This window comes from Theobroma cacao, chromosome 2 (assembly GCF_000208745.1).
Source record: "Theobroma cacao cultivar B97-61/B2 chromosome 2, Criollo_cocoa_genome_V2, whole genome shotgun sequence".
NCBI lineage: Eukaryota > Viridiplantae > Streptophyta > Magnoliopsida > Malvales > Malvaceae > Theobroma > Theobroma cacao.
This window is the reverse complement of record NC_030851.1, coordinates 9,253,912-9,268,097: the sequence shown is the minus strand read 5'-3', so window position 1 is coordinate 9,268,097 and position 14,186 is coordinate 9,253,912. Positions and strand designations below refer to the sequence as shown.

General features: G+C 37.9%; 3 protein-coding genes across 6 annotated transcripts; 1 reads left to right on the top strand and 2 right to left on the bottom strand.

The window, feature by feature from the left end:
- On the bottom strand, positions 762 to 5,160 carry LOC18608576. 3 transcript variants are annotated; one of them, XM_007043349.2, is made up of 6 exons: positions 4,789 to 5,160; positions 4,422 to 4,505; positions 3,462 to 3,913; positions 2,098 to 3,361; positions 1,807 to 1,953; positions 762 to 1,695 (listed from the first exon to the last, which is right to left on the bottom strand). In XM_007043349.2, exons 3-6 carry the CDS (start codon positions 3,504 to 3,506, stop codon positions 1,070 to 1,072), a joined length of 2,082 nt encoding a protein of 693 aa, XP_007043411.1. In that variant the 5' UTR covers positions 3,507 to 3,913; positions 4,422 to 4,505; positions 4,789 to 5,160; the 3' UTR covers positions 762 to 1,069. The 3 variants fall into 3 exon arrangements, with proteins under 3 accessions (XP_007043411.1, XP_007043413.1, XP_007043414.1); XM_007043351.2 differs by lacking the exon at positions 4,422 to 4,505; XM_007043352.2 differs by lacking the exon at positions 4,422 to 4,505 and having other exon boundaries at positions 3,462 to 3,909.
- LOC18608575 (frataxin, mitochondrial) lies at positions 7,039 to 9,927 on the top strand. Of its 2 annotated transcripts, XM_018116599.1 has the most exons (6): positions 7,039 to 7,473; positions 7,562 to 7,634; positions 7,711 to 7,758; positions 7,838 to 7,932; positions 8,923 to 9,082; positions 9,397 to 9,747. In XM_018116599.1, exons 1-5 carry the CDS (start codon positions 7,265 to 7,267, stop codon positions 9,080 to 9,082), a joined length of 585 nt encoding a protein of 194 aa, XP_017972088.1. In that variant the 5' UTR covers positions 7,039 to 7,264; the 3' UTR covers positions 9,397 to 9,747. The 2 variants fall into 2 exon arrangements, with proteins under 2 accessions (XP_017972088.1, XP_007043410.2); XM_007043348.2 differs by lacking the exon at positions 8,923 to 9,082 and having other exon boundaries at positions 7,060 to 7,473; positions 9,397 to 9,927.
- LOC18608573 (zinc finger protein CONSTANS-LIKE 3) lies at positions 12,545 to 13,962 on the bottom strand. Its single transcript, XM_007043346.2, has 2 exons — positions 13,143 to 13,962; positions 12,545 to 13,001 (listed from the first exon to the last, which is right to left on the bottom strand). The coding sequence occupies exons 1-2, from the start codon at positions 13,656 to 13,658 to the stop codon at positions 12,777 to 12,779; spliced, it is 741 nt and encodes a 246-aa protein (XP_007043408.1). The 5' UTR covers positions 13,659 to 13,962; the 3' UTR covers positions 12,545 to 12,776.

Genomic DNA, 14,186 nt, shown 5'->3' with positions numbered 1-14,186 from the left:
CATATGTGTTACTGGATTTGTATGTAAGCTTTTGCCATTAGGGTCATATCACTTGAATCTGTGCGGGAGTTTTAGACTCAGTTTGGGGCATAAAATATTTCAACATAGTTTTGGCATCTTTGGTAACTTAGTATGTTATTATGGAATGAGTGACCGTCTCTCAACGGGGTTTGCAGGCCTTTAGTCATCTGCTTTTTAGGCCATGGCTAACCAATAAGGTAATTACCATGACCTTGTTATGACAACGGCAATTATAGAATCAATTGGTTATGCTTTAATCTTATATATATTTGTTTAGCCTATTCTATGAAACTATTTGATAAATGACCTAGTTATCACCTATTTCATGTACATCTCCAATCCAAGCAAAAGTGATATTACTCAACTTATGGTGCATAAATAAGGAATTAAAAGGTGCTAGACAATAGGAAAATAAAAGTTTGATCTCTGTTACCGTACCGGTTTTCCCCATGCGCCCAGTGGTACCACTACCGCCCACAATGACTGACGATTATTTCTTAAGCAAGACGGTTGGGTAAGATGTTGGCTTATTCAGTCAGTGGCTTTTGCTTGTCAAGCAAATGGTAAGGAACGGCGGCAGGCAGGCTCGCCATCACCATTTACGGCAAATCCGGCAAAAGATAGGATTCTACCTCTTTTTTAATGTTTTGCTTCTACTAGAGTGCCGTAGTTGAAAGGTAAATCGTTTCCATTACATTGGAGCACTCCTATTCAAAAGTGGCCAAAAACATGCAACAGGCTTCAGCGTCAATCTCTCTCGATTGCATTACTCTCTTTGCTTCCCCAATGAGAAAAAGCACAATTTATGAATTTAAACACACAAAAATCCCATTACTGACGCAACACAACCTGTTTCTCACTCATCTTCTTGGACAAAAATAAGCAACTTTAAACCAGAAGAATACCGACAACTCCAATTTTTGCAAATCCAACTGTTTGCCTGGTCACACCAAATATCTGGAGTGACGAATTATTGCGATAACCACAAACAAAATAACTCGAAACTGAATAGTATAACAACCAGACAGCATAAAGCAGGGCACTGACTTCACAGAGGGCCCAGAGTTCCCTCACTTCGGGTCCTTCGCATGGAAAGCTCCGATCTAAAATTCAGAAGTTTGCTACTGAGGTCGAAATAGTGATTTCGATGATTGTTTGTTGCTTTTGTTCCGCTAGCAGGCAGGCGACCATGCCTGCCTCTGGACTGTCTTGGGGAAACTGTGGCTTGACTTTTATGACCATGAGTTGATGAAGAGGATGGCCGATGGGTAGCACTGCCATGGTTACTCTTCCTTGTAGCTTTGTGCTCTGATCTAAGTCCACGATCAAATTGATGGGCACTGATGCCTAGCCGAACTGAACGTTCTGCAGCATCCTTCAATGTGCTGACTTTAATAGCCTGCCGATTAAAGTAAACCAAATGTGGAAGAAGGCCTTGCAAATGTTTCTTCAGATGTTCATCTCCAACGTTCTTCTGTGCTGGGTTACCTTCCAAGCTGATGGCTTGCAAAGAGTTATAGTTTGCTGCAAGTTGGCCTAGACATTTGGCAGTAGAGATTTTGTTGAAACGCAGATCCAACACAGTCAATTTTAAGAGGCGATGAAGGCCTTCTACCTCACTTATCTTGTTTCCAGCCAAGTATAACTCCTTAAGAGAGGAACAAGAAGCCAAACCTACAATGAATTATGTGAGGTCAAGCAGATTAGAGGATTAAAGTACTGGTAGGTAAGGAGTATAGCAAGGAAAATAGGACAGCTAATCACTTGCAGTTGTGTGTCACATACCATGACCAATTCTAAATATTCGGTTGTAGCTCAGGTCCAGCACGCGAAGTCGAGTAAGTTCACGTAAACCCTCAATGGTGGATATATTATTCTTTGACAGATTCAACATGTGAAGACCTCGAGGAAGAGCACCGGCAGTGATCCTTGCTGCAGCACACATATAGATAATGAGAAAGCAGATCTATACAAAAGAACGTTTCCATAAACTTCAAATCATAAGCTTTAAAGCATGTCAAGATTTGAAGACAAATGCAGAAGAAAACTAATATTGTTGCAGTTGAAGATACCCACCTATTGCATTTCCTGACAGATTAAGCACCTTCAAGCTCACAAATGCACTGAGAAATGGTATAACAACCAAACCATGGTTTGCCAGCTGAGCTGTGGCTGCTGAGGCACTCAAAGAGGATATATATCTTTTTGCAGTTTCCATGCCAGGAGTCACCTTAACATCCGCCTTTGCAGCAGTAGAACCATTTGAGACAACAGGTTCCTCCTTCACATGATCATTCGGATGGTATAATTCATATGTTTCTTCCAACGGGCTGCAGTGTTCAAGATCATTAACCCATTCCTCAATTCGCTTAATCTTAAAATCCTTACCAGTCAATTCATTCCAATCCGAAACTGGCAAATCTTCTTGCAGGATTTTCACCGGGTTTACCTCATCTGAAACTGGCAGTATCCAGTCCTTTGCTGAAGCAGAATAACTATAAGAATCATATCCATCATAGTAAGAATTTTCAAAGTTATTTTTCTGATTTTTATCTGTGATAGCATCTCTTCCTTGTTCTCGCATCACCTCTGTATCAACCTCATAAATTGTAATCTCCTTCCTTCCCATGTTGAGAACATGTACATCCTCAAAAGATCTTGGACGGCGTGTTAGATATTTAAAAGGAGAATGTCCTCCAGGAGTGAGTACAGATGCAACAATGTTTGGCATAGAACATGATTTTACAATCACAGGTGCATTATTAGGCGTACGGTCACCAGAGCCATTCGCACCCTCACCAGACAAACGTAAATCAGAATTATCATGGCCGTCCTTTTCTGAATGCTGAGGGTCTCCCATAGAGAAAACCAGTTCATTATTGACATGGTTAGAACTTACTTGAGCAGATTCTGAGCACAGAGCTTTTTGGCTCACTACTGTATGTTTGCTGCCATCTGCTTCAACCAACCCATGGTCATGGGAATCAGAAGAAAATCCTTGATCAGTCTCATCGTCTGTATCAATTTTTCCAGGAACCCTTCCTTCCAGGCACAGTCTACTTCCTAGGGACCGACTCTTCTTAAGATGGTGCCATTTCTGATGGACCCTGGTATCAGTATCAAGATCAATTTCGTGTTTTATTTCCTCCGATTTCCACCTATGGCAAACAGAAGAAGAATTCATGATAGGTTTGACACTTTCATGAATCTCAGCAATTGGTTCTGCCGTGGGCAAGAATGAGTCCATGACTGTAGCTTTATTGAAATCCTTAGGGGCTTGAACTCTCGAAGAATCTTCTAAAGTCTTATGCATTGCTTCAACAGATGACTGGACTGTTTTCTGATGACAAATGAATCCTTGAGTCAGGAAACACTACAGTATATAACCCAAATTTTACTGAAGTAAGCTGTCAAAAACCTGAAGCAAATCTCAGACTTACCTTTGGTTTCTGGATGTGAGCATTGAAGCATGAAAACCTAACCATTGTGGTGATACAGACTTACGCTACATCCACACACGACCTACTGTTGTGTTTACATAAAAGCTATGAGCATGAAACTACTCTAATCATTAAGGTTCAAAATCCTGAGAAAAACTCCTAATTCTGCTACCATTAAAAATGACAAGCTACAATCAAACTTCTGGGGACCTAACAAACACTGACATTAGCCATAATCAAGCGAAAAACCCTCTGAAACACGCAGCAATCTCCAGATATGTGATGATCTCGATCTCCTTAAAACACAAAGCAGAATCACCCCTTCGTTGTCCCCCCACACCCACTTTGAGGTGCGAGAAAAGTTTAGTTTCGTTGCAGCGGCCAGAGTGAAAAAGAATCTTTTCCAACTAGGATAGCCAAATCCCTAATGAGCATAAGAGACGCCTGCCTGACTATAATGAAAGAGAAAGAGAAAAGGATCACATCATCTACAAGTAGATGCTGAAGTGAGAATAGCGTAGGCAGAGTAATGTAGAAAATTTAAAAATTTCAGGATAATCTCTACATTGAAAGAATGCAGCAGAAAATTTTTAACAAGCAAAAACAGGATAGACAATTAGATTGCAATGCCTAATGTTTCTTTTTTCAATGTCTTTTGGATATGTGAAACCAACTAATTTAACATAGCAGACTTCTTAGTCAAAAAGGATTGGAAGATTAAGGAAAAAAAGGAGAGAAGAAGGAAACTTTAAATCCTCATTACGAGGGCAAGTTGTAAATAAATATCTAATGAGACTCCATATTGTATTCTTACTACTCTAACAAGATTAGACTTTCCTTTCATTCAATAAATTCATTCAACGAAACCAATCATCTAGATAAATTCTGAATATTGATCGAGAACAAAATCTCAGATAATGAACAAATAAGAATCAAGCCATGAAAGAGAAGACCACCAACCAGATTGTTCATCAAAGACAACCAATGGTCAACAAGAGATACTGAGATTTCATATGGAACATTAATCCAAGCCCAACAAATTACCTTCACATTTAAAAGGAAAATGCCAACAAAAACGAGTTAAAAGAAATTCAGCCTTCATTCTAAGCAAACATGAATAAAAAAATAATAAAAAAGGCAGGAGATTTAGAATAACAAATAACCATAAAAAAAAAAAAAACAAAAGCGTCACGGGAGGAAACAAAGAAGATAGAAAAACTAACCATTCATAAAACACCCAAGAAAGAAAACCACTCAAAACGCATGAAACAAGAAAGACCCAGTTTTTATTTAGGTTGAAAGAAAAGAAAGAAGGAAAAAATCTTACCTCTCTACAGCCAGATTGATTCAAAGCAAGGACCTTTGGTTGTCTGGGGAGGGAGGCTGCTTGAACAAGAAAAAGTAGAATAAAAACTAACACGTTCCTGTCCTGTTATTGTATCTTCGTAAACTACGTAACTACATTTTATTTTTTAACCCCTTTGACTGAACGGCGTAAGTGCAAACCCTAAGCTTTGGCTGTGATCTTATAACCCAAATGAACGGCCCTGATTTTTTTGCTATTTAAAAGTTTTGTTTTTTAAAAAAGGTAATTGTGAGAGTAACTAGTAACGTGAATGTTTAGGTGATGTTAGGGAAGTTGGGGTTTGTTTTAAGAGGCAGCCAGAAATCAGAGACGAGAGGAGGAGGAGGAGGACAGAGAGTTGCAAGGAAAGAGCGGATCTTTGTCTTTTACGCAACCCAAAGATAGGCGTCTTATAAGGAATTGTCTGTCTCTCTTTTCTTTTCCCGACAAAAATAACAAAGGAAATTGCAACATCCAAAGGCAACCAAGTTTATTTGATTGGTGAAGAATGTGAGAAAGCGTAAAATCCCATACCAATAAACAAATAAATAAAACAAAATTATGTACCTTCGCTTAGCTATAATTAGGGTTTAGCACTAGTATTAGGTTATTTAGTACTATGATTTTGACTCTTAAGCAAACATAAAACAAGCACCGTCCTCCTGCTCCTGACGTGAAAGCAGCCACACCCTCGTCCTTGATTTAAACCTTGCTCATGTTTCCCATATGACTTTTCTACTTTTTCTATTGGATGTGAAGATTATCACAAAAATACACTTACATGTTTAAATTTTCTTATTCACTAAATTCATGACTTTCAAAATAGTAATCACAAGATCCTACTTTCATGAGTTTTGCAGTATTCCTATTATATTTTAAATCACAACAACGTGTTTGAAATCTAAGTTTTTTATTTTATTTTATTTGGTTTTCTTTCCTTTTTTATGACTTGGTTAAAATCGAAGATCAGTACAAATAATAGTTTTTGTGCAATAAATTTCGAGAGTTTATTTAGGAATTAGGGTTTAGCGTAGTGCACTCGCTACTACTAGGATTGGTGGTTGGTATCTGGATACTTGCTTTGTACCAATGATTTTTTGTTAATGATTATCTTCGTGCTTTTTCGTAATCGTATTTGTTGCAAATATTTATTACTAATTTAATTGAGAAAAGGGGGAAGTTATTGTTGTAGGGGGGACAGAGTCTATGGATAGCCAAATAGCATTGATTGCACAAGGTTGAATGGTGACCATAGATATGAAATGAGGAGGGACGGCTCCTCTACACTTGAACTTTTTGTTTTTAATTGCTCTTTAATTGTAGGCCATTGCTTGCTAAATAACCAAATCCAGGCTTTACGATGCAAAATAGTTTAAAGGTCATTCAGTCATTGCTTTGGAATAAACGTACCTAGTAAATATATGACTTGTTCAAGTCCCATAAATACGTATGTTTCAAAGAATACTTTGCCCATGGGAATGTTGACCATTTTTAGGATTTTCAATTCCCATCTCTATCCCAAAGATTCCTTAGAAAACACGTGACCTTTTTTTTTTTTTTTAACCTCAAAACTTTATAACAAATCCAAAATTTAAATCTTGCTTTTTAAGTAAAATCATATACCAACTAATAATTCAAATGTTCAGATATATCTTGATTAGTGTTTTAATTGTAATAAAAATTGTGATGAAAGGTAATAAGCAGGAACCTAATTTCACTATAAAAAAATAATAACATAACAGAGATTTTTTTTATTCAAATTTCATCTTGTTCAATATTAAGTTTAAGTGAAATTGAATGAGTATGATCAAATGCTAGACTTTATGTATAATACAAAGACGTACTTGACTTTTGATACGTGATTTTATAACAAAAATAATACAAATTAAATTAATTGCTAGGATTCAGTGCATTAGAATCATCATTTTCTATGCAGCTCTTCAATAAGTGAGACTTTAATGTTGTTGTAGAGAGAAAGAGGGGATGTAACCCTAACTTTATATAGTGAATTCTTAGTGACATTGCTACACATATCTACACCTTTAAATGCATACATAATATTGAAATCTAACCTATTTTATTAAATCATGCCATGCATTGTAAATATTGTCTCTTTTTCAAGACCAAATTAACTTCATCTGATTGTGATAAAAATATAAAAATAAATAATGTAAATCCACAATTTGATTTTACAAAAAAAAAATCTAATATCAAAATGCAAATAAGAGTGGAGAGTTTAAGGTGGGAAATGTTTGGGCCAAAAAACAACAAAGAAGAGCTGATGTAGTTGATTGGGGGCTCAAACTTTTGATCCATGTAAATTATTGTATGACCCACAATTCTACTACAAGAAAGCCCAGAAACTCATTCTTTTATCCGCCCAACAACCCTTTTTTCAAGGTTAAACCCGGCCTCGTCTTTCCACTTTTGGGCTACCGGTTAGCAGAGTTCATCGCCAATGGCTTCCAGGTTGCCCCTTCTCAGAAGAATCTCTAAACTTCTCAGACCTCTGCCTTCCTCGCCTGTCCGCTCCTCCCGTGCTCTGCTTCTTCTAGGGTCTTCGAGACCTAGCCACTCTCCTTGGTCCTTCGCCTCATCTCGACGCTTCTGCTCTGACCCTCTCAATCTCCCCCATGATTCTCAGGGAGCCGCCGCCATTGATTACCGGTAAATATCCATCTTTCTAATTACCCGTTAAATATTTACTCAGAAAAGGTTCAAGTTGGATTTTTTCTAATGATTAATGTGGATACAGTTCGGTTCTGCAGGAGGATGAATTTCATAGAATAGCTAATTCGACGATCCATGACCTCCAGGAAAAATTGGAGGTAAGCAACCCCTTTTTTTTCGATTGAATTAACTTTTTTCTTTCTTTTGCTAAATTTAGTTTTGGGTGTGTGGCAGGAATATGGTGATATTGTTCAAATTGATGGTTTCGATGTGGACTACGGGGTAAGGTTAAAACGTCTTTGGTCCGTTTGGAAGTTACTTTGTTTGGATTGGAGGTTAACACATTGCTTGCATTTGGTAGAATGAGGTATTGACACTAAAACTTGGGGCTTTGGGCACCTATGTGTTGAATAAACAGACCCCTAATCGACAAATTTGGTTATCGTCACCAGTAAGGTATCAATTGTTCCCTCTTTATTATTATTTTTTATTATTATTATTATCATCATTATTTGGTTTTGAGAATCTTGGATTTGGCATCGTGGTCTTTGGAATTGAGGATGTTGTGTTGTTTACATTTGCGTCTCCTTGAACTGGGTATGGTTCTTGTGTCGTCATTTGCACATTACTTTCTAGTCACTCTCTTTTTCTCCAATGTAGTAAAGTTGCATGCAAGAAAATTTCAGTACATAAACAAAGTTTACTATTTTAATCTCAACTCCTAAGTAAACTTGAGTTAACTGAATGCTGGTATTACTGAAGTTGTGTTTGTTTTTACTTAAATAGTTTTCAGTGATAGAAGACAAGGTGAATCAAATATTTGGGATGTAATTTTCACTGAGCTATTTATTTTTTTGGTCGAAGGCTTTTGATGTATACAGAGAAAGGTGGGTCAGTTGCCAGAAGGTTTTTTCATTGGTTGAAACTTTTCATTTAGATTTCAGCTGGTGATTATTTTCTAAGATAGAATGAAAATTAGATGGTTTTGGACCTGCTTGTGTTTTCAACGGTCCTTGTATGAGTAAAAGTGATGAAGTAGTTGGTCCTCGATGATTAATGGGTATATATTTGTTCTAAAAATCAGATATACTACTAAAACTTGAACATTGGATGTGATGCCTTCTGAAGAGGCCTTCATTAGTTATTTTTTTAATGGTGTTAGCTCAAAATTTTCAAACTAAAACTTTGTACTCTTTTCAAGAAAACAAGCAGAGATTCAGGACAATTTTAGTGATCTAAATCAGCATAGGCACCAACATCCGTATAAGTTGTAAACATCCTAAAAATAACATGTCATTTTGAATTTAAAGCTATGCTGCTCTTAGTCCTTAAAAGATTGACTGGTTAAATGTTGGCATCATGGTATGATCTATGCATTTTGTAATGTCAACAACTTATTTTACAACTTCAGTTGCTGTTTCCTTTCTTCTCTTCTGCCCTTTTTAGTGGCCACAAGGCAGGAAAAAGTTTGAACCTTCACATGTCCATCGTTTCTCTAAATAAAAAATTAGGGTACGAATACGAGGGAATCATGTTCCCCCTATTTGAAGAAAAAGAGAAATGTGTTACCATCATCAGCATTGCCTCTTCCATTAAACTTACATAGGTAAATTCCAACTGCTTTGAACCCTGTATCTAATTCTTTTCTACAAAGATTGACTTTTTACTATTTAGTGGGATCACTTAGATGTGGAGGATTATTGGTTTATATGCATATGATTTCGTGTTTTGGACTGTAGCTGACAGCAATATTTAACTAATAACACTTCATTGTAAGACTGCTTGTGTGTTTTTTACCCAATTCCTGTTGTGACCATTTTGTTTCTTGAAGCATAAATGATGCCAAGTTTTTGTCAGTTTTCATGATAGCATTTTCACAAATTATCATTTTTCTTTCTTAAGGTAATGTTTTCTTTGCAGTGGTCCGTCCAGATTTGATTGGGATTTTAATGCTCAAGCGTGGGTTTATCGACGAACTAAAGCAAATTTATTGAAACTTTTGGAAAGTGAGTTGGAGAAATTGTGTGGTGAGCCAGTCAATATTTCGTAAACTGTTGTGGATCCTATGATTGTCACATTATTCTGATCTTGGATCCTGGATCTTGGAAGCTTATTTCACCGCTTAAGTAGGTTGCTTTGAGGTTTTTCAACAAAATTATGTTTCTAGATTCTTAAATCCCCCTTTTGGATGTAATTTTAAAATGTGTCGTGTGGAATTGGTTCCAGATAAATTCTGGTTCAACAGCCCGTTTTTAGGACCTTGAGTCACTATACCTCAGCTTCCCTGCTTATGTTGTGGAAACGTCTGCGGTTGCGGCAGAAGCTTGATGATTGGTATAGAGACCATAATTTTGGTTTTAGCTGCTGCTCTGTTTAGAAATGGTCTGAAGAAAATAACAAATAATAGATGCAAAATAAACGCCATTGTCATGGTGGTTGGATCCTGATTTACAGATGTGCCTTTTGGTGGTTGCTTACATCTTGTTATCACATTGCATCCGGATGTTGGTAGTTTTGTTGAGAACGTGGATGTCATTTTTGCAGTAGGTGGCCAAATAAAGTACGCCAAGCAAACTTTATCAAGTAGTAGAAGAGGGGACAACCTAAGAAAAAAAGGCATATAGATTTTAGCGAAGTGTAAGGAGGTCCGGCATTGAGGTATTTGAGGCTAGTAGCATCAAGAGCACTGATATCATTTGAGCAAAGAGGTAAGACTTGATGGCATCTTGGTTGAACGTGGCTAGCTGCCAAGAGTGGGACATTATTGATGCACTCTAGGAAACTTATTTCTCTCCCACAGGCGCATTTAGCCTTGCAAGTATAGGAGATTGTTAAATTAAGGGGGGCTATTGCCAAATTTGGATTCATAAAACAATTGTAGTGGATAAACCTCATTTTTTCAGGAAACGACGGTGCATGGCCGCCAAAAAGGCCGGTGTAGCTCGATGTTTACAATGCCTTAACGCTGGTAATAAGGGCCACCCTGAATTCCTGATTTTGATCAAGGATCTAACCTCTTGTGACAATAGTAATTTATCCTATAAATGTTAATAAAATTTATCCTAATATAATAAAACATGTATCTACTTGTCCGTAAGAGATAAGGCGCCAAACTTAGTTGACCAACATATAGAATTTCGTCCCCCACCAAGTCTAATTAAATACTTATTGTCAGTTTTTGCAATAAAAGGATATGTATATTTTCTAAAGTAGAGGGTAAGAAAGAAATTGGAAAAACAGAGAAACCGGACACTCTACCCACAGACAGTGACGATGGTGAGTTGTGGCGGGATGATTACTTGCTTGCTTCAATCTAATTTTGTTGGAATTGATGTTGAACAGCTGATTAGAATATTTATTTATTTATTTACAGCTGCCCTCGGCTTCACCCACACCACAAGTGAACGGCCTAAAATCGAAACGTGAGATACAAGAGGAACCTCTTTCCCCGTTCAAGGGTAGTCAGCATGAAACAAATATATATATATATATACTCTATATATATATATATATATATATGTATGTATATATATTCTTGAGTCATTGTCTAAGATGGTGAGGTCATGGTCAGCAGAATCCTTAGATCAATCAAAGACCCCATAATATCTCGACGGTTGTTGGGAAGATTTTCGAGTGGCACGCAACCACTGCCACACCTTCCACCCCATTCAAACAAATCTCCACCACAAATACCCAAGCCCACTTGATCCTTTTCTTTTCATCCAAGTGATTCTTTAATCTTTAATCACACCCGCCAAGCTTGATTAGAAATGTCTTGCTGATCTAATTGGTTGATTAGAGCCAAGAGGCTCCTTCTACCACAATTTCTGTTTGAGGATAGCAAATTTTTGACCATATTGTACGTGGGTTGATTGTGATTAATTTTTTAATGGATATTACGGAGTCTGTTCCTAATTTAAATAAAGTTGCATTCCTACCTTATTAAAGTCGGAAAAGAGATTCTCTTTCTGTTAGAAAAAAAAAATATATATATATATATATATATATATATTCACTGCTTACTTTATAAATTAACACATAATTTTTATTTTAATTTAAAATTATTAAAATATAAAATAATTTTAAATATATACATTAATCATTTTTAAATTGCCATCTTTACCCTTAAGAGCTTCCCCCACCTGATGTGATGGCCGGCCATACTCTATACGTGAAAGAAAGATAGAAATCCTTTGTTGAGTGCATTGGTGGTGGTGGGAGTCATAAGCTCCCAGATATTTGGCTAGAAATTATTAAAAAAAAAACCAAAATATCTTCCTAACGCGGTGTTGAATGAAGTAACTTCAACAAAAACCCCATCCCAATAAGAAAACCAAGAAATTGAAAACAGAGTACCCCAGAAACAACGCTACATCCCATAAAAAACAGCTCTCCTCTGGTTGCAACCACCATCCCCAAAGTTCTCTCATAAAATGACACACACTTGCTCATCTTGCGCAATGAGAACACTCCAACATAAAACGTGTGGGCACACGAAATGAGCATTGTAGGCAAATATACAAGTCCATGCACCACCAGGGTTACGGCTTTCTTGCTGGGTTAATCATTTTTGGGGATGTGAGGCTGGAAGTGCTTCACACGTACGAGGCTAGCTAGCTAGCTAGTTAGCTATATTCAGAATTTTCCAATTTCAAGGAGCAGCCACATACAACCTTGACAGAGGGACAGGGCGCAGCGGTCCCCCCCCAAGGGGATAATATCATATATCAGATACGAAGACGGCCTTTGCTCATAGGCATACGTGCCTTGAGATTGTCCATGGCATTTCCTTGACAAACTCTGACATCCATAGGACTGATGAAAACGGTGGGCAGCGTTCTTCGAGTGGATGTCGTTCAAAGATTTAAGGGACACACTCACTTTCTCTTCACCACCACTTGCTTTTAAGATTCACACTCTGTACACATATCCTTAAGGCTGCTGCCCCGGAGGATCGCCACCAACTCTTCACATATTTACCATCCTTTTCGTTTACAACAATGAAGTGTCAAATAAGCCCTACTAAGTATAAAATGGCAACAAAGCGTAAAACGACGTCGGTCCACGATGATAATCCACAGCATAACGCTCAAAAAATTCAGAGTTATAAAATCGGACGAGCCATCAAACTAGTAGTAGTACTAGCGTACATTAACTACACGGGTCAACATTCCGTCAAAGATTAATCAAAGACTATTGTAAGAATAGGTTAAATCATCATAAATATCAGGGGAAACTAACTCAAATCGGACGGCTACACTTAGCCCAAGGGATTATAATCACAAACATACTTAGCATTTTTACTGGATTTTATCAGGCCCTAATTTTCCTAAAGACTCCGTACTCGCCGCGCCTCTCGGACTCGAATCGGCCTGAAACTGAAGTGAACCATCCGGTTGGATCGGTTGGTCTTTCAACAGCCTCACAGAGTCAACAGAAACGGCGTCGTCATCTGGTCTGCACAGAGTCCCCCAAACAGTACGATAACTGTACTTTCGTTTAGAAGGTGAAGGATCCGGATCGTCCTGCAAACATCAATGACAAACAATTTAATTTCATAAAAAAGATGATATAATCCAAACGAGAATGAAGAAATGAAAAAAGAATTTAAAGTGAAAAAAAAAGAGAAAACAAGAATTGACAAGAGATCATAAGAAAAAACCAACCTGAGAGAGAAGATCTGAAGCATTTTCTCTCAATCTTTTCAACGAAAACAAATTTGTTGATTCAGAGACCTCTCTTTCACCACCAGAAGAATCATCGCTACTAGATGAACTGGAACTCGGTGGAGGCGTAATTACTACTGTGGACCACGGCACCACCTGATTATCCCCGTCCTCCTCCACATCATCATCAACTGACACGTCATCGTCAGAATCAACTTCTTCTTCTTCTTCATCATCATCGTCATCGTCGTCTTCGTCGTCATTTTCTGCTTCGCTCTCTTCTCGATCACCGCCGTTGACGCACCTCTCGCAGACGGAGACCGTGTGACCAAGCTTGGCACCAGCGGCCCTCCACGGAGTAACAGACTGGCACGTGTGACAGAGAAGACACCTCACGTGTCTCGCCACGAGGAAGTTGGCTCCGTGAACTTTAGCGTCGCAGTTCCAGCACAAGCTCGCCTGGTCCGATTCACAATACGTTCTTGCCGCCAACTTGCAGAGCTCACAGCTCTTCATTTCCTTCCTCTTTCAACCAAGAAAAAGAGAGAGAGGTGTTTTGGAACCTATCTGCGAGATCCTTCTTCTTTCGTTTTCTCGGAGAATTTTTTTTCTCTTTCTTATTTTATGGAGAATTTTCTCTTTCTTGTGTACGCAGAGGATGGCGATTGAGAAGGAAGAGGAGAGAAGGGAGCAACTTGCGGTGGCTTATAGGAACAGCCGTGCTTTTGCATGAAATTACGAAATTACCTCTAGAATCCTCTCATATCAGCTATTAACCAACTAAACCACCACCACTCGCATGATGATACAGTGCTTATAAAACAAAATGACTCAATTATTTCTTTAATTGACACTAGGAAGAAGATAAAAGAAATAGATTTGTTTTGAAATACCAAATATTGTTGTGAAGATGAAAATTAAAAAATGGGAAAGAAAGGGTAAACTTGTCATTTCAGAAAGTATAGTGGGAGGTCTAGGGTTTGTGTGAAGAGGACTAAAAAGACAAAGGGTGTGGCGCACCGTACTGCCAGGTGTTGGAACACA